General features: G+C 44.6%; 1 protein-coding gene across 5 annotated transcripts in view; it reads right to left on the bottom strand.

Moving 5' to 3' along the window:
• Positions 1–8353: 8353 nt before the first annotated feature.
• GRIN2A (glutamate ionotropic receptor NMDA type subunit 2A) overlaps positions 8354–20498 on the bottom strand; it is a 420782-nt gene continuing 408637 nt past the window's right edge. For 3 of the 5 annotated variants that reach the window (XM_072942222.1, XM_072942223.1, XM_072942224.1), the window contains one exon: positions 17589–19857. In XM_072942222.1, the coding sequence (XP_072798323.1) occupies positions 18058–19857 (1800 nt within the window). In that variant the 3' untranslated portion in view covers positions 17589–18057. Of the gene's footprint in view, positions 9588–13893; positions 14080–17588; positions 19858–20498 lie in introns of those variants that run through there. The other 2 variants (XR_012061040.1, XM_072942225.1) reach the window with 2 other exon arrangements.

Raw genomic sequence — 20498 nt, 5'->3', positions numbered from 1 at the left:
GGAGATCCTCCAGCCCCAGCCAAGCCTGCAGACACCTGACGCCCTAGTCACCATCCTGATGGGAAGCTCATGAGAGACTCTGAGTTGAACCCACTCGGCCAAGCTGCTTTTAAATTCCTGACCCACTTCGAGGTAGTATGTATTCGTTGTTTGAAGCCATTAAGTTTTGGGGCAACTCGTTTTGTAGCAACAGACAGCTGACGCCGTGTTCATTCCCATTCTTGGTAACAAGTTCTGTAATAGTCAGGGCCCGATCAGGTAAGAGTCACTAGGAGATAGATGGATAGATAGACAGATAGATAATAGATGATAGATAGATACACCGATAATAGATCTGTTGCAGGGATTTGACCTCATGCAACGTGGGAGCTATTAAACAGTGTCTGTAAGGGTCTTGGCTTCATGTCTACTGGTGACAATCGAAGTCCCCAGGGGAGGTCATCAGGGACGGCAGACTGATATGAAAGGGGAGGGGAAGAGCAAAGGCACGTGGAATCTGTGAGGACGAGCCTGGAGCACACGATGAGAGAGTAGACACTGTCAGTCCTCACTGCCTCCAGCCTTGAGGAAGCGGAGTCCTGCTGGAGAAGCTGACAGCCTCTGTCATGGAACTCAGCACACACCTGGAGCTGGAGTCAGAGCAGCTGAAGGGGGACCCAGGGGTGGTGGAGCAGGTCAGTGTGCGACCCCACCCCAGGGAGGTGAGCCAGCCAGATCACCAACAACGCGGATGCCCCATCCTGGCCTTCCAAGCATAGAAGCAAATGACGGCTTTCCCCTCCCAAATCTCCCTTCATGTCTTCTGTAACCCCTCTAGCCAGGAAGATGACACAGTACAAACCCAACATACTCAAGTGCTTCCATCTACATCCACAGTTTAAATTATGATTTATATCTGAGTGACTTCCAAGTTATCTGTAGCTCAGCTCTTTTCCTGTGCCTCACACAATTCATTATCTTTAAAAAAAAACACCTTATTGATGTGTGACCAGCATGTAAAGAGCTGTACATATTCAACGTATGCAACTTGGTGAGTTTGGGGGTGCATATGTACCCATGAAACAATCAGCACCATCAAGGCTTTAGACACCCAGCAGCTCCCAAAGTTTCCTTCTGCCCCTATGATTGTTGTTATTGTAAGAACACTTAACATAAGATCTACACACTTGGAAAACTTAAAGTATCCAATACGGTATTATTAGCTATAGGTTCTATGTGTAAAGTAGCTCCCCAGAACTTAGTTACCTTGCATAACTGAAATTTTACACCCTTTGAACAACATCTTCCCACTTCCCCCTCTCCACCACCACCTCCCTACCCCTGGCAGCCACCATTGTACTCTCTGCTTCTGTAAGTTTGGCTATTTTAGATTTCAAATACAAGTGAGAACATACACTATTTGTCTTTCTATGTCTGGTTTATTTCACTTGGCATAACGTCCTCCAGGTCCATCCATGTTGTTGCAAATGGCAAGATCGCCTTCCTTTTTAAGGCTGAAAAATATTCCTTGGTTATGTACATACACCACATTTTCCTTATTCATTCATCTACTGACAGGCGTTTAAGTTGTTTCCATATCCTGGCTATTGTGAACACTGCCATGAATGTGGGATCCAGATGTCTCTTCAAGGCTCTGACTCCAATTTCTTTGGATACATACCCAGAAGTGGAATTGTTGGATCATATAGTAGTTCTATTTTTAATTTTCTGAGGCACCTCCGTGCTGTTTCCCACAGTGGCTGCACCAATTTACATTCCCACCAGCAGTGCACCAGGGCTCCCTTTTCCCCACATCCTTGCCAACACTTGCTAGTTCCTGTCTTTTTAATAACAGCCATTCTCACATGTATGAGGTGACATCTCATTGTTTTGATTTGCATCTCCCTGATGATTAGTGATGTTGAGCACTTTTCCACAGACCTGTTGGGTCACAGGCCACTGTCTTTAAGGGAAATCTTGCAGCAGGGGAAAGAAGACATATAAAGGGGCAAATAACATGCTACAATAAAGAGTTGTCCAAAATCTCTTAGGAGTTCAGAAGACAGTGCCACTAGCTCTGTCTGGGGCACCTGAAAAAGGAGTCACAGGGGGGTGACATGTGAGCCAGGATGTAAAAGGAAGTTACGTATTTGCCAGACAGTTAAAGATATTCACGAAGAGGAGGAAACACCATTTTTAAGGACCCATTAGGGAGACGACAAAGGTTTGTTTTGGCAGGATCCTCATCTGTGTGCCAGCAAGCAGTGGGAGATAAGGTTAGAGAACTCGTGTCAGCAAGAGCAGACCAGGAGAATTGGTCCCAGACGTGCCGAAGGTCTTGGTCTTCACACTGTTAGGTGATGCGGAGCTATTAAAAGACTTTCTGTTGGGGATGGCATGGCTAGAATTTTATTTCAGAACAATTACTTCGGCAGGAATATGGAGAGAGAATTCAGGGTGGGTCAGTATTGGAGGCAGGGAGACCTGCTGTTAGACCGTCACAATAATTCATGTAGGAGAAGATGGGAGATGGAAACCAGGCAGTGGGGATGGGGAGCAGGAGGCATGTGGGAGGGTACAGTCAGGGAGATGAAGCAACACCAGAGGAGGGAGGGAGAGAGGGGGGCCCAAAGACTTTCAGGATTTTTGGCCTGGGGAGCCTGAGTGGGTGATGCTCTGCTCTGAGACAGAAAACTCCTGGTGAGGGGAGGGGGGCAGGATGCATTTGGTTTTGAATATGTTGAGTTTGGGGGGCTTTCAAGATACCCCAAAGGCAGCTGAACAGTATGTATCTGTGTTACTAGTTTTACTTACCTTACCTTTAACAGCCCTGGGCTTTATCCCTTATGGCCAACACTGAAAATTGCTGAAGGCAATATCAATGCTCACACTTCTTATAAATTACTCTCCCCTGCAGCTTGCAATGGAATCGAGTTGTTAAAATGATGGGAGGGGATTGGGAAAGATGTAGAATTTGGTTTGTGGTTTAACCCGTAATAGTGGCTCTGGGATGCCCAGATTGTGCACCCCCTGTGCATGATGACTGCACTGAAATAGGCTCGTGTCTCCACATTCCCTATTCTGATGATGTTTGTACATCTTGAAATCAGTCAAATGCATAATGTTTGGTGAGCCAGACTGGACCCTGACTTTTTTTTTTACTGACTTCTATTTAGTTGTTGTTGTTGTTGTTGTTGTTGTTGTTGTTGTTGTTGTTGTTGTTGTTGTTATTATTATTATTATTATAGTGTAGTCAGTTTACAATGTGTCAATTTCTGGTGTACAGCATAATGTTTCTGTCATACATATACATAACATATATTCATTTTCATATTCTTTCTCGTTATAGGTTACTACAAGATATTGAATATAGTTCCCTGTGCTATACAGAAGAAACTTGTTGTATATCTATTTTATATATAGTATTTAGTATCTGCAAATCTCGAACCCCCAATTTATCCTTCCCACCCCCTTCCCCGGTGGTAACCATCCATTGGGTTTCTATGTCTGTGAGTCTCTGTTTTGTAAATAAGTTCATTAGTTTTTTTTTTTTAGATTCCATGTATTAGTAACATCATATCATATTTTTCTTTCTCTGTCTGGCTTACTTTACTTAGAATGATGGTCTCCAAACCTGACTTCTTTAAACTACTCTGAGCGCACAAGCGAGGCCACAGATAATCAGTTATCTTGAAACACAGCAATATAATTTTTCAAGTGGGAAGTCTGTTGTGCTTGGTGATGGGGACCCAGAGTGGGATCTGGGTGATGTTTGATGGAGAATGACCCCCTCTTCCTTCTATCTTTTGCTGCACATTGTTATACCTTGGCTCTTGTTTGGATGAAAGGCTGCAAGCAATCAAAAGTAACAAAATCACTGAGCACATCTGATGCCACCAGCTCCTGGGGCCCAGCCTCTGAAATGGGGACCGGGTTGTCTTATCTGCTTGGAAGAAATGGAAGAGGAGGAGGCTGTCCTTGAGAGTGCAGGACTGCCGGCAGCACTGCTGAGTTAAGAAGAACAAGGCTGCTGTTTCTTCCTCAGGCAGGAAGAGAGATAAAGTGAGAGAAAGGCAAGAGAAAGAAAGAGGGAATTTCTGAAACATCCTGGCATGTCAGCGGGTGGTGGGAGATGGGGGAGAGTTGGACACTTCTTCAAGGAAAACAAAGAATTTCAAATGGAAAGCCACAGCACAGCCTCTTCCTGGCTCCTGTCAGCCTGCACACTGAATGGAAGGTTTTGCACAAGGCTTTGCATACACATCCCCAGGAATTTTAGCACCTTGGAGTTTCCAGAAGCAAAAATACGGACCTTTTTTTTCTATGTGCTGTCTTAGGAGAGTAGTGAAGACTTGGCATCTACATTGCTGGAATTTTCAGTACCGTGGAGAGCTCAGAAACAAAGCCATGAGACGCTTGTCTATCTGCTTCCTTAGGGAAAAGGCCTGACCTAGGACCTCTCATTCATGGACCATTTATTTCCACCTGCAGGGAAAGAGACCCTCTGTCCCCAGGAAAGCTGGGGTCAGATGGCATAGAATTCCAGCCACTTTTGTATCGTATGGATAATTCCCCCACTCCTCCCAACCAGCGATGGATAATTCCATACGATACAAAAGATAACTCCTTCTGTAAGTTTTTGGTTATGGTTATTAATGTCTCTGCCCATGCCAACGAAGAGGGCAGAACTGGAGCTGAAAATCCTCATTTTACAGATATGCGTGAGACTACAAGAAGAATCAGAGCAGTGAAGTGAAAGGACCAAGGTCACACAGCCAGGATGTAGCCAAAAACCCAGACTTCCTGGCTTTTCTTTCTGTTGCCTGTTTATTTAAATATATTCACTGTTCATTTATAGTGTAAAAGGCATCAGGAACACAGAGGAGTTCTCGCCTGTGCACAGTTGGAATCTAGGTAATAGTGATCAAGTAGAGACGAAAAATCACGGGATGTGAAGTCCAGCTGATGTGATCGCCCTTGACCCCAGCTCCGCAATGACCTGGTTCTATGGTCTTAAGGAAGTCACTTTAAATCTCTGAACCGTGGTTTCCAAATATGTAAAACGAGTATTACACTCCCTGCTACAAAGGAGTGCTTTTGAGAATTTTAAAAGAATTCATTACAAAGATGGGTTAGTTTAATGAACTTCAACAAATTTCATCAGAACTCTTGGAAAAGAAGGTAACTGACCCTGAAAACTCCATTTCTAGCAGAAGACTACAAGCTCTTCCAAGGGAAACTTAATTGGTTTTACCCTTAGAATGACAGCAACTTTTACTGGTAAGTGAGAAATTTTCCCTCCCACAGACCAGAACTGTCTGTTAATTAAGTTTGCTTGGCTGTCTGGTCATCTGGCTTCAGCCAGCAGAATCTTGGGGGAAGGAAAAAAAAAAGAACTGAACCATTCTGCATAGCCATCTCACTGGCAGAAGCAAATGTCCCAAGTCACAAGTATAAATCGCCTCCTAATTAGGAAATAATTATGCCCCCAAATGGAGCTACATGGATGTACAGGCATCTCACAAATTGTCGATTAGTTTCACAGCAGCGATGGTATTTAGTGCCACTTCAGCTAATGGAAAATGTGTTGGAAATGGCCCATCTTTGGCTGCTTCAAAAAGGAGAAGAGGCTAGGGATGTGGAGAGGCTCCAAGACAAGGGAATGAAGCAAGAGAAAAGGGAAACATTTGTCCTGTTTCTTGGAGCGTGTACTATAATGTAAGAGCTTGGCACATGGAATTAGGATGGGGAAGAAATTTTATTTTACTCTGACTGTAATGAAAAGGTACTGAAGGCTTGAGGCCAGGTGAGGGATATGATCTAACTAATATCTTTAAATGATTCTCCTGACTTCTGTCTGGAGAATGGAGACACAGAGACAAGAATGGAAGGAAGTAGATGGGTTAGAAAGCTGTTGCACTTATATAAATGGGAGGTGATGGACTGGGTGACAGTGGTAGAAGTGGTGAGAAGCAGATGGATCCTGAATGTATTTTATAGGTCTCGCAGACAGAGCTGCTGGATGGACTGAATGTAAGTGGGGGTGGGGGCGGGAGTGGCAGTGGCGAAGAGGAGTGAAGGATGACCAGTAGGTATTTAGCCTGAGAAATCAGGTTGGTAGCAATGTCATTTCCTGAGTTGGGGAACACTAGGGGAGGATCAGATTTCTACTGGGGGCAGGGGTTGGCCCAACACACTTTTAAAAACATTTTAGGATTTGGATGTCTTTAAGATCTCCAGGTGGAGTTACAAAATATAGACATGGAAATGTGAGCCTAGAACTTATAGGGGAGGCTGGACCCAAGTATAAAAATGTGGGGGTAATCAGTGGCATTTATCATCAAAGGTGTGGGTAAAATCCAGTAGATTAGATAGAGAGTGAGGTAAACCAAGAACAGATTCTAAGCACTCCATCTATATGCCCATCCAGCCATTCACCCGCCCATCAGCCACCCACTCTTCCGACTAGCTAGCCTCCTACTATCCAATATGTTTAGCAAATTCCCACTTTGTGTCAGAGATGCTGCACTGGGTGCTAGGATTCAAAGATGAAAAATTATTCAATTCCCTGCCCTGGAAAAGCTCACATTCTAAGCAGAGCTAGCAGACATTAAAAAGTTTAGTAAAGCCTGCTAAACCATTTGATAGATGTGTGTACATGGGGCTGGATCACAGAGAAGTCAACTGTTAACTCAGCTGCTGGGAGAGAGCTTGGAAAGACTAAGAAGAGGCTTCTGTTGAAGTACAACTTGAAAGAGAATGAAGAGCTGACACGGACATTTACAAACTCTATAGCTTTTTCTTTTAAGAATTGTTAAGGATAGGCTATATTAAACCAATGTTTTTGAAGGTCTATTAAGATGTTACATTCCAAATAGAGTAAGATTTAAATAAACCTCTAACAAATTAAAAAAAAAAGAGTTGACAAGGAGACCAGCATTCCAGGAGGAAAGAATAACACGAATGAAGGCATGAAAGCTTGAGAGCTCATGGTGTCTTTGGAGAGGAGCAGAAAGACGCTGGGTGCAGAATCAACATACCGCAAGTGGTAGGAAGAGGTCTAGTGGGGGCTGGAAAGCTTTGTGTGCTGGGCTGCAGAATCCAGGCTTTTCCTGTGGGTCATCATTTTAAGCTGAAGTTTTTAAGTGAAGGAACAGTGGAGTGCATACGGTTGGATTTTGGTTTCAGAAACGTCATTTGACCTTGGGACAGGAGGCATCAAAAATCAAATTGCGATTTAGTAAGGAGAGGATTTATTCAGAAAAAAATATTTCAAGGAAGAGAAAGGGACTGTTGCAATAGGGGGAGGAGGACTATTGGAACAGGGAGAATGCTTTGACTATAAAATCTGCAAACATCTCAAGGGTGAGGTAAAAAGAGTGTTTCTTTCATAGGAAGGAGTGAACAAAACTAGCAAGAGCAAGGTGTGGGGATGTGAGATGAAGGGAAGTGGCGTGATTGCACAGCGGCAGATCCGAGAATCTGAGGCCAGCCTTTTCCCGGGAGGAGGTTGTGGGCTGGCTCTGGATGGTCAACAAGCATTCTGTCTCGATTAATCAGTGGGAACAAGAAGCTGAGCTAATCATTTATCAATCATTAGACTGGGAATTTGGAGAGTCTGGGTCTGGCCTTGGTATCGAAAAGTAAGAGGAGCATCTGAGTCACATCGAAGTCCTGTGGAGAAAGGCGGTTCTTTGCACTGAGTTGTTGCCTTGGATACAGCAAGGAGAGGAGGTCTTTAACCATCACTTTTTCCCCAGAATCAGATGTTGCAGAGTTCCACATATGAGTGATATCACATGGTATTTTTCTTTCCCTTTCTGGCTTACTTCACTTAGAATGACATTCTCTCGGGCCATCCCCGTTGCTGCAAATGGCAGTATTTTATTATTTTTTATGGCTGAGTGGTATTCCATTGTAAAAATATACCACTACTTCTTTATCCAGTCATCTGTCAATGGACATTTAGATTGTTTCCATGCCTTGAAAAAGAATATGAAAATGAATATATGTATACTCATGTATGACTGAAGCATCATGCTGTACACCAGAAATTGGCACCACATTGTAAACTGACTATACTTCAATTAAAAAAAAAAGTCAAAAAAAAAAAAAGTCCCAGGATTCGGCGAGGTTCCACTTAAGCAGAGTCAAGGGTGCAGGTGTGGGAACTGCATAGGAAGGTGAGATCCAGGTAACGGGCAGTGGCCAAGCTCCATGCAGAAATCCTGAAGTCAAGCCTTGGATTCTTCCCAATTCCATGCTTCTCTCCCCACTCCTCCACAGCACAGAGAGCGACAGCAAATGGCTTTAGTGATGCCCACAACCGCAGCGGCAACAACGACAGAGACCATGACTCCGTTTCTCATTTTCATATCAATTGGCAGAAATTATCTTTATTAGAAAAATGAAATTTTCCTGTATTTACATTTTTACACCATATGACTGGGCACTTATGTTGCCTCGGGTGCTATGTACATATCAGTTTGCACACACATTTCAAATCCCATTCCTTAAAACAGTTGATAACACGTTGAACAAAAATAAAAGACATACTACAAGAAGACAACCATAGTATATACTTCCTCTATCATAGAAAGGTGTTAAGCAAACGTGTAATTTTGTAGCTATGCTTGGAAATATTTAATACAGTTATTTAGCACTTCCTCATGCAGTGGATTAAAACATGACAGGTATAAACTGTTGCGGTTGGTAAGTGAACATCTATTCCCAAATGAAAACCACTGAGTAGAGAACACAGCTTGCTTTGGGCTCTGCCACATAAGAGACCAAGCCAGTTCTGATGTGGGTTTTAGACTGTGTTTGAGTGTAGCTGTGAATGGAAACCCTCTGCATACGGACTTTCAATTCCATCCATGTTGGGTTAAAAATGAACTCAGACATGGACCCTTGAAGCTGCTTAATTCAATTACTTTCTTCTGGGTAATGACCAGCTTGTGTATTATGCAATGAGTCTTATAACACGAGTGAAAGATGAGTGAATAGTTGACCCTCTTTTTTTTTCCTGTCTGAGAAGGCCATTATTTACGATTTTTATTTACCATCTGCTTCTTATTCAAGCCACCAATTAACTCACCTAATTCTTTCTGAATATTCAGCTAGAAATTATACATAAGCCTATGCACAAACATTCTATTGGGATAAACAACGTTGAATTATCCTGACTAAATAATTTGGAAAGTATATGCTTTTAAATTTGTTTTAGCAAGGGAGTGAACAAGATTAAGACTGACAGTTAAAATGACTGATAAAGAAATCTCTGGGGACCCTCAGGCTTGGAAAGCATCTGAGCCACATCTAGCCACGTAATTAGTTGTATCGAGGAATTTACTGAAAGTTCTATGAAAATGTTATTCTTCACCTTATCTCTTATTTGAAAAAAAAATAGACAATTGACATCCTTTCCCAGTGAAGAATTTGGGAAAATAAACATTACATGTGCCGCTTTCATCTTCCCAAATCCATCAGGATTTGGAAAGCCGATCGCCTGAATAGGACCCAAAATAGTCGTCTGAGTCTTCAGTTTCTGACCTGGAACATTTCCTTTGTGGTCATGGCCCCGGAGTTGTGTCTACAAACCTAATAAACTGAAGATTTTTTTAAAAAAATACATAATAAGTTTAAAAAGTCAATACTTTTCATTTATTTGAATTAGTTTAATTGAGAATAGGAATAATTCCATAAGCCTTACATGGCTAATGTAGAAACCCCAATCGAATTCAAAAGGCTATGATTGTTTTTTGTGAAAAAAATCGACCATGTTTTTATATTTCTGGACCTTCACTATTTGCTCAGCTATCAATAGTCTTTGACTTGAGCCCTTTAAAAACTTGAAACAGCAAAATGTCAGATCAATGAGAAGCATTTAAATGCCAAAGACAAACTAATGTTTGCTGGAGAACAATTAACCTTATTAATTTAAAAGGCAGCTGTGGTATTGGCTACGGGTTATATTAATAGCCTTTCGAAGGCTCATCTGAAATCCTTCCCAAAGGTGTGAGAGAGAATTAACTGGAAGAGGTTATGACCCAGGGCCACTGCTAATGAGGAATGTTCTCAGAACTGCAGAAGTGCAAACTCATTGTTTCACGAATGTAGTACGTAAGAGGGATTTATGAGTGAGAATCTCAGCTTTGTCTTGTTTGTCTCTGTACGCTGCTGACACCTTATTGGAGGAAGTTAATCTGAGAAATGACTCCATTTTCAACAATATGGTTCCTAGCATGCTCCCTGGAGAGCTGTGCACTTTGAAATACGGCCCCAGTGAAGAGATACCACTGGCCAAATTGTTCTTTTCAGTGTTCCAGTTTCTGCAAAGCTCAACATCTCTGGGAGAATGTTGTCATGCACTTTGAGATCCAACAACAGGATCTCAAAATAGCTATTAAATAATAATAACCTTTCTGTCTTAAGAGACTTTTTATTGCCAGCCTGAAAGATGTAAAGGGCTAGAGAATTTCCTAGGGGCGAGGATGCTAGGATAATCTTCCATTAGGTTAAACGACCCTCCAGAAGGATTGATTCACATAACCTCCCAGAAAAACATTCCTTCAAACCTCACTCAGTTTCTTCATCTATAAAATGGTCCTAATGTGCCCCATCTCTTGGTAAAGAACGCCAAGAGAGCGAGGTGTCACTTAGAACATGGGAGTGGGGTTCAAGAAAGGCATCGCTGTTTCTACATTGCCTACACAATGCATTATGTACTACGTCAGGTCGGGCTCCTAGGAAGCCTGGTGAAAATATTCCAGTTCGATATTTTCTAATGAGACAAACTGAACAAGCATTCAGTGATTCAATAGTTATCTTGATGCCAGTGACCAGGAAAGTATCTCTGAGACAATTTGAAAAAAAACAGAACAGACCAAGAAGGAAAAAAAAACCCAAAACCTTAATAGCTGGCCCTTAGTCACACTGAATGCCAAAGCTCGTGATCATTTATGCAAAAACCCGATTTCCTATTCCCTGTCACACTTCCGAACCTCATTCTGTCTGCTTGGCAAAGACAACCAACAGAAGGGACGGTCACTTGCAAACAGCATGCCCTTTCTGAAAATGGGCCACAATGTTTAGGAGAGCTTTGATGGGGGTCACAAGGCAATGTGTGTGTGTATGAGTGTGTTGTGGGCACGCACACGCGACTGCACACGTGTGACAGCAAACTATTTGCATATGTTGAATGGAATTATCCCTGATGTCTACTAAGAAAAAGAAGAGATATTAGGGAGGGGGTATTTAAGATTAGGCACATGCTAAGTAGAGAAAATAACTCCCCAGGAACCGAAAAAGTAAGTGCTGGGTGCTAGCATACAGGGGAGAGACACAGACAGCATTCAAGTCTCAGAAGGGACCACGAACAGAGGTGGGATCCCGGGAGTTCTCAACATACCCCAAACCGGACGATGAAGGGTAGGACACTGACAAACTTCCTCACCACAGAGGCTGACACTCAATATCTCTTTTTCTAACTTCTATTCTGACCTCCCTGGAGGAGATCAGGCACTTCAAGAATATGCCTAACATTACGGATTTCTTATCAAATGCTTGTGGCTGATGAGGCTGAAACCAACCCGAGTCTCAGCTGCCTTATCTGTAAAATGGGAGCAATCACACTTACATCCTAGGGTTATTTTGAGGATCACATTCTAGGACACGCCTAGAATACAGTCTGCACTCAGTGTAGACGTATTTTGATATTTCCAAATTCAGGCGCTGCTGACCCAAGGCATGTCCTTGGGATAAACAGAGAATCCAACGTTCCAGTAACACACAGAACAGGACGGACAGAGGGAAAACAAGCTCCCTCCCCACCCCGCCATCTGCCTGATTCATTTTGCCATTTCCTTGTCCCATTTTCTCTCTAGGCACCTGAGAGGCACTCTTTCGCCAGCCACAACTGTAGGCACTTGGGACTTAACAGGAATTCTCTCTACTCCCTTCCCTGATACATTTATACCCTGAACTATCCAAAGTAGTCTTCACAAGTCAAAAACAAAAAGCAAACAGAAAAGGCTTTCAGGAAATAGTCTTTTTACATAACGGTCTATTTTCTAATCCTTTGAGGATTTTTTTCCAACCTTTTCTTGAAACACATTGTCATAAAGCAGAGCTGGAAGAAGGCATGATTTGGGCAAGGGTTGAAGAACTGAGTGGAATCCGATCCAAGCCTGCCTGTGCACAACTGGAGAAGGGCAAGTATGTTCACCTGATCAGATGCTCCTGGGTTTCCTAGGTACTGTCTCTGAAGGTTGAAATAATCTAGGGCGTCTCCGGGAGCAAAAATTATATTCTCTAAAGTTACCTACACGTCTAAGGAAGGGACTATTGGCTTGTTTGTTTATTTGATCACGGAATCAGATAAATTTTTATGTCTTGACAAAAACTTTATCATTTCCAGTTTTTTCATTCAGTTTGTGTTTGCATCTCATGGGTCCTCGGTTCTCTTTTGCATTAGGGAACTGAATTTCTAGACTGTACACTACTTATGAGAAGAGACTAGACCTTCTGTTCCTTTTGCATCTCCCTAATCCCCAGTTGGCCTTAAAAGGAGAGTGGACACTCAGTCAGGTCCCATCAGCAGATCAGTGTCCTTTGTTCGTCCTCGGCTCATGAGAAACGTAACGCGATCATCTCAGAGATCACTGCCAGCTTTCGTCTTTGGTTTGAGGTTTTAAATTGTATCCCTTATTGACTCTTCCCAGGGAACAGGTCCCTGAAGAAAGGCTTCTCTGCTCCAGGACACGGAGGCAGAGGGTGTTGGGGGAGCTTAAAGGAAAACCAAAGTCAAAGAGGGATGCGTGGGTCTGTATAAGGCAAGAGGCAAAAACAGCCAGGTCAGTTCTGTGAGGCTCTCTGGCTTGGGTCCCAGCAGTACTCGGGAGAGCACTCTTGAGAGAAACCTAGGAATGATGAGTCAGCCTGGAAAGGGGAACCAAGCTAGGGGCTGGATCAGGGAGTCTCGGGTTCTAGACCTGATTCTGATATTGCCAATCTGACCACCTTATACAGACTACTGCCCCTTTGGAACTTCATTTTTCTCTTAATTTTCCCATCTGCTTTCTCTGTCCCCCAAATCTTGATGTAGTTCTTTAAGTTCTGTTTTTCTAAGACCCTTCTGGTCAGGCATGTTTAGCTGATGCTATACGGAGTACTTCTGAACGCAGAAAGAGTGTGCGTAGGGGAAGAGGAGAAGGAATTTAAACAGGAAATGTGCCCTTTGATGGCTTTAATGTGAGCAGAATATAGCCCACAACCCTAAACCAGATATTTTTTAAACAAGGGGCCAAGAACACCAACACGCTAATCCCCCTTGGGCTCGGTTATCCTCCCTAGAGCTGAGGTTTGTTTTTTTTTTTTTTTTTTGGGAAATAGTGCCTTCTTTACATAAACATCATCCCATCAATAACCAGAATGGGTTTTCCATATGTTAATGCCATTATCACCGTTTAGATTTTAACATAAACTTTACATTATATACAATTTTATTTGGATAATCCACTTACGTGGGAATTGTAGAAATCAAGCATGTCTGTTATATACATGTGTACACGCGCATTTGCATTCACAGGGTAAGTGCATTGCATCATCTCCAGTCTCTATCCAGTGGCCGGCTGACCTCACCTGATGCAGCCAGGTACGGCCACACAACAGCGTAAAGGGACTGGGTGGAAAAGGGCAAACCGCCTGTTGGGAGAGCTTCTCAAGCGGGGACCCCACATACCCCTCATGAAAGCACGTGCAACCCTGTTTACCAAGAGAAGACGGGGTATCTGGAAAGGCCTAATTTTGTCTCAAGTGAAAATAAACACTTCTTTTGGAATGAAAATTGCTTTCGTATAGAGCCTTTAACTCATATTAAATATCAACCAATGAGTTTAGCTTTCAACTACTCACTTCTGGGTTTTTTCTTGTTGCTGTTTTTCCTGAAGTCCAGTGATGTCTACTCGAGCTGTGCTTCGTACAAACAGGCTCTATTTCAGAAATAACTTGTGTCTCCCTTTCAAGAATTCACACACAACAGCTATGCACAAAGAAACAGTGCAGGGGTGTGCAGAAAGTTAACGCGGAGATCCGGCTATTCTGAAAGATAAATTTAAATTTCTCAAACTAGTATTTATTTAGGTCTTAAACCACAAGAGATTTCAGAGAAAGGTATTTATTTATATGACAACTGATTATTAAGGCTGCACTTTTTAGGTTTAAAGGAGATAAATTTTTAATCACCATTTAATTAACACCAACTCTTTTTTTTTTTCCTCTTTCATTAGCAATTCCATTTGCAAAGAATTCAGGGCATTTGTCATTTCCTGAGAAGGATGCAGAATATTAAACACACATCGGTGGTAGGCATATCAAATAGAATAAACACTGTGCGACTGGCTGCCTGGCTGCTGCGAATCTTTTGACTAATTAACTGCCTTGGCTAGAGTCCCATTTAAGTGAAACTATTTCATTTGTAAACAAGGTGTAATTTTCTTTTTTTTTCCCCCTGAAAAATAAGTGTGAATTGATTTGACTGATTTGGCTGCAACGGGTGAATTTTAATGCGTTCACCAGAAAAGCTAAGTAGGAATACTTCTCAGGTACCTTATGAAACAGGCAAGAGAAAACCAGGCATGACCCACAAGACAGTGAGTCATGATGCTGGCTCAAAAAAAAACCAAAGCAGTGAGATTTTCCTGCAAAGGATGGCAGAGTAATGAGGAGGGGGATTATAATCCTGCCCTCTCGTGGCAGCTTCCAGGGCAGAAAAGTAGACCCATCGGTGACTTGTCCTCTCAGGGCACTGAAACCAGAAGTGGCCTAGGAACCTGCAGGTTTAAGGACAATGAAACAATTCTCCAGAAACCCACAGGTTGCCCGGAGTAGAACCTGCATCCTAGAAGACTCTCCTCTCACACAGAATATTTTCAGTTGGTTCCGTTTGTGTAGTGTTTCCTATCTGACAACCAGCTGGGTCCTTCTCAAGTGGGAGAAAAGCATGCAGAGGTGATGCATTACCACTACGGACGCCACAGCTCTGACCTGAGTCAGATGAAACTCAGGCACGCCTTTGGGCTCAGAGAGTCTGCACCCTTGGCATCAATAAAACTGAGAACTCAGAGCTGAGATGTGTCAGGGGAACCCTCTGTGATGGACCCATGGTTCAGGGCTTCCTATCTAATTCTTGTCGCCTCCCGTCCTGCAGGTGCGACTTACTGTTGGATGCCATCTTCCTGCCATCTTTCCCCAGAGGCCTGGAATGGCTGGGATAACCTCCGAATAGCTTGTCATCACTGTCTGTCACTTGGAGAGCGACCATCCGATCAATGGCCAACTGTCTAGTGTTTGGGATCATCTCTACTAGGAGTCAGTGAATTTGTGGAGGAGGGAAATTGTGTATTTACTACAGAGCATCCCATTCTAGTTACTTATGTTTTTAAAAACACTTCAGCTATTAAAGTAAGTAGGTACCGTTCCCCACTACATTACTGTTGGCTCCCCCCAAACCCATACTTCCGTTTCTATACCCAGGGAAGTACGGGGTTAAGAGCAGAGCTGATGCTGTTGTTAGGAGAAGGCTTTTGATCTATGGGACCATTCCGAGTGCAATTCCCACTCTCCCTGAGATCTCTTGTCACATTTGGCAGCCCCCTGAGTTTTGAGGACACTGGAGAAAGAGGAGCAGCCTCTTTGGGTTGGCGACATACCACTGCTCTGTATCCTGGGGACACTTTTCAATCCATGTCATGCTAAGACATGCCAGTCTTATGAGGGACTGGAGGCGGTCCTGGCTAAGGGAGTACAGGACTGGGATGCAGTGGAAGGGCAGAGGCAGGAAGTTCTAAAAGACGATACGGTCACGGGTGTGCCTAAGATTAGACGCTGGGGGGGGGGGAGACACTATTCCAGGTCCTTCAATCTAAGCTCCTCCATTGTTGGGTCCTGAGGCAGCAAAGGCCCAACATCCAAGAAATAAAGTGCAACATTCACGTACATTCGTCTCCAGCACCAAGTCAGCCCCTCCTGCCTTTCCATGTCAAAGACGATGGGAACACTTCCCTCTGCCTCTCGACCACCCACCCCGAAATTTATGGCAACCACTTTTCATCATTACAGGAAAACAGGAGGTCAGGTGCGCTTTCTCAAAGAGGGAGCCACTCAATGAACCCTTGGGCTCTAAGAGAGTTATCCTGGTGCCTGCCCACTCGCAGGGAAGCACGACCTGTGAAACGAAGCACATCACGACTAAAAGACACAGGAGAACTTTTCAACCTGCGGGTTCTGTCCCCTCCTCCAAGAACCCAGAACAGAAACAGGAGGAAACCAGGAAATGGCTACTGAACATTAGCCTGGGGCTTCCGTAACAGGACACCGAAACAGACCCCCGTCCTCTGTAAAACTGACGGCTCCCCACCCAGGGAGCATTTCAGGGATATTCATGTATTTAAAACACACTGATTGCTAGATTAGAGCTATATAAAATGTTTCATTAGTATTATTTGTGTCCTATTTAATTTTTAAACCAGAAAATTCTCATCTGATGAAGTGTCGTAACAGAACTTCCTTTAATTTTGGGGGGCACATTGCATGTACCAGGCACTGTGCAGAGAATCTTATATATTCTCCCCCTCCCCCCCCAGTTAAAAAAATAGTATCATTTCCTAGCATTTAGACACAGGTTTAGGTAGAGTGAGAATGGGCTAAGGAGGTGACTCCGAAATGACAGGTGTTTTGAGGAATTTTTCATCTCCTCTGTTGGTGCTAGTGAGGCAGTTTGCCTCCAATAGAGTGGCTGTTTCAGAAGAGAGAAATCACTTGTCCCCCTGAAGTTTATCCACAATGTGGAGGATGCTCAGGGTAGGTGTATGAGTGTCTCTCACGTTTTGAAGGCTTTTGATTTGAGGAGGCAGGGGGGAGGGGCGGGGGACCCATGTGAATTTCAGGACGTTAAGGAAGATAACCCTACAGCCGCGCTTGCCTTCGGCAGACAGATGGCTTTGTACCTCTTACAGATCACAGTACACGTACGGCAGATGGCTCCTGCCACCGCGTTCACAGCGCCGGGAACAGCAACGCACACCTGATTGAACGCCACCATGGCGAATCGGGGACCGAACGCGTGATGGTTACTCCGGGAGGAGGAGGGGAACAGATACTATACAGCCCTGAGTCATCACCAGGAGGAGGGGAAACGCAAACTTACATACACAGGAGTCTCCGGGATAAACTACAATGGCCGCTGTGTCATAGACAGGAGATCCACACTTACGGTACTGAAGACATACATGTGTGAATTTATGCAGCTCTGAACAAGACCATCGAAGCCAAGGGTGAGAGGGTGTCTGTGAAATGCACAAATCGACATCCAAAGAGATTCTTGTAGCTCTCTGACTGAGGGCCCTTCTGGCCGTTTACTCCAGAGGTGTCTTGGAAATGGACCAGCAAGAGTGAAGCACGGTTACCACGAACACACTGATTTGCTATCCTCTGGGGGAGCCTGGAGTTCTGGGGTTGGGCCTGGGCTGTGATGGAAGGCATAACAATGCAGCTGACACGGTTGTAAAGCCAAACCTCCTAATCTCTTGCACAGCTCAATCTCACTACAGTGCAGATGCATTCTTGCTTTATTTTGTCTGTGCCAGATTTACATGCATACCATATTGCTTATTCTGTATTAGAGAAACCGTTAGGCGTTTCTGATGAGGAGATCCCATGGTGGCCTGGTCTTCATGGAATATGGAATATAGGAAATCATAACATCGCCACTGGCATCCAATGCGTCATTATTGCCAACATAGCTAGCAGGCACGTCCAGGAGACTTGCCCTTTTATTGACTGGTTTTTGGTTAAGGACTCACCTATCCGGTATCTGCTGTGCTCAGCACGCACCTCACAAGATTCCTTGAGTGGAAGACTATGGCCTGGAGCCATGTGCAAAAGAAACCAACGGAAAAAAAAAATACCTTCCTAAATCCTCTTCCTCTTTGCAGGGCACTACTGGACATCCAACATCTACCCTCCGGAACGTTGGCCATTACGTATGTTTCCCTATAGATAAAACATTAATGGAAGGTTTTAAACATCAGATTCAATACTAGGCATTTTCTTGTACACGCGTCTATTGCTGCAGGAATTTAAAACCCTGGGGCCAGAGTACATATTATTCTTAGTTGCAGCATAAGGCATAACATGCTCCGATATATACACATCGTTGTGGCCTCTACTGTCCCTGGAACAGTAGGATGCCGTCGACCTCAGGGACGATCGGAGATAGCTGTCATTCGCTGCCTGGGATGGCAACGAGTGTTTATAAGGGTCCGAGGGGCACCTCCCAATAACCAAGCGCTGGTCGTCCCCATAGGAGTGGAGGAAAGGGTTATCGGAGGCGTGGTCCGGCAAGAGGGACTTGCTCCGTTTGCTGACCTCCAGACCCTGGGGGACAAGGGAGCCCTTGTTCCCCAAGAGTCTGCTTGAGGGGACACTACAGAGACTCCCGTACAAGTTTCCCTCCAGAAGCCGTTCCCTGTCCTTGAGGCTTATGCTCCGGGAGGGCCTGCCAAGGTCTAGCTCCCTAGGTTTGTCGACAATGTTATCATAGGAATGCTGACGGCTAATCCTTAGCTTGTTCTTTTGGAACTGGAGGGCGCTGCTCTGAGCCCAGTCCTGCTGGTAGACCTCCTCCTGGGTGGCGGGGTTACCTGTCTCCTGGAGCATCTGGTCTTCGTCGATGTCGTAGAGGTTCCCCATCCGCAGGCAAGCATCGCACTTGAAGGGGGACCTCATGGTGAAGTGGCCCGAGTAGGCGGGCAGGTTGGACAGGCAGCTCCGGCAGTGTGTGGAGGTCTGCCGGTAGCGGTCGCTGCCCTCGCTGTGAGGGGAGCTCTTGTCTTTCAAGGTGAAGTGCTTGGAGTAGAGTTTATACTGGTCGTTGTTGGGGAGCCCGTCTTCATTGTGCAGGGGGTTCCTGTTCATCGGCAGCGTGGAGTCCCCCTTGCGGAAGCTTTCGCTGTGGTCCTGGTAGGGGTCCGGGAAGTCCACGTTCTCGGGAAGGGCCAGGTTTTCGACAAACTGGGGAGGATCGAGGTGGAAGCTGGGCTCCTTCTCGCCATCGATGGTGTAGATTTTGTCCCTGGGGGAGCTCGCTTTGGTTTTCAGGTAGGAGCGCTCGACCTCGCTGCAGTCCTTGGGGTATTTGGAGGCCATCGACCTTTTGAAGTTGTCCTTGGCTTTGTGGTTCTTACTGTTGTCAGGCTCCCGGTGGCAGGTGGCCCGACTTGAAGTTTCTGAGATGTCCGAGTGGGCCACCTCTTCTGGAAGGTACCGAGGACTCTTTAGGGAGTGGGTCCTGTTCTCCACGGTTCCCTCATCTCTCTGGGAGACTGGGTTCTGGCTGAGCGAATCCTGGCGTAGAGAATCCATGGATTTCTTCCAAAGCTGCCGGGGCCTGGAGTTCCCTTTGGATTCCGTGCTCACAGCCACCTCTACCGTGTTAGGGTTGGACTCGTTGAGGGTCAGTGGGTGCTGTCCCTGGAACACGTAGTTATTGAGGTTATCTTTGTGCCTGTTGGCCACAAAGGTTTGGAGTTCATTCATGTTGTCCCCAAAAATGCTGTCTTTCCCCTGAAAGGACCTGTTGTCTGAGTAGATCAGATTTCCCTTATCCGAAACCATGTCCATGATGAGGGAGCCTCTTTGGATGAAGTCAGCAGCTCTTTTGGGGGAATCCATCCTTGAGGAGTTCACGTTGGACATGTTGGAAATGTTTTTGGCTGATCGAAGGAGTTTTAACATGTTGCTCTGGGACCCGGTCAGATTGAAGTCCGGAGACTTCTTCTTTTCCTCAATGTGCACTCCGTGAATGCAGCTGTAAATGCCCTGTGGGGAGTAACACAGAACACTGTCAGCTGCAGCTGGGCATGAACCCACTTCACACCTGAGCTTGACCTGCAAAGGGGAGCCATTTCCTTCTTGCAGGAGCCCTGGAGGAATAGTGAAATCCAATCTGAATCCTGACAATGTTTCTTAAATGTATGAGGCCAGTGGTGAAGCGTCAGGCTGATCTTGTCTCTCTGATTCAAGAGCATCTGACACTTTTGCAAATAGTCACACATGGAGTTTGAGAAAAAAAATATCACCTAACCCTCATACAACTGTAAGGATCACAGGACCTTCAAATTGTCACGTAAGTATTCAATTGGCCTTCCCAACACCTGGGTCACCAACTCATACTTTTATTAAAGCCTCCCAGGACCATCTTTGGACTTTGGATACCAGAGAGTCAGTTATTGGCAAACTAACTCAGCATAAAAGGACCACCTTTTGGGGAATTATGCCTACCCACACACTGAAGCTATCAATCAAGGCATGAGACCCAGTATTTATCTGAAGAAAACGAAAATTCTAATTCAAAAAGATATATGCCTCCCAATGTTCACTGCTGCATTATTTTCAGTAGCCAGGATAGGGATGCAACTGAAGAGTCCATCATGAGATAAATAGAAAGGAAGATGTGGTAT

Source organism: Vicugna pacos, chromosome 18 (genome assembly GCF_048564905.1).
Source record: "Vicugna pacos chromosome 18, VicPac4, whole genome shotgun sequence".
NCBI classification, from domain to species: Eukaryota; Metazoa; Chordata; class Mammalia; order Artiodactyla; family Camelidae; genus Vicugna; species Vicugna pacos.
This window is presented reverse-complemented; position numbering and strand designations above follow the sequence as displayed.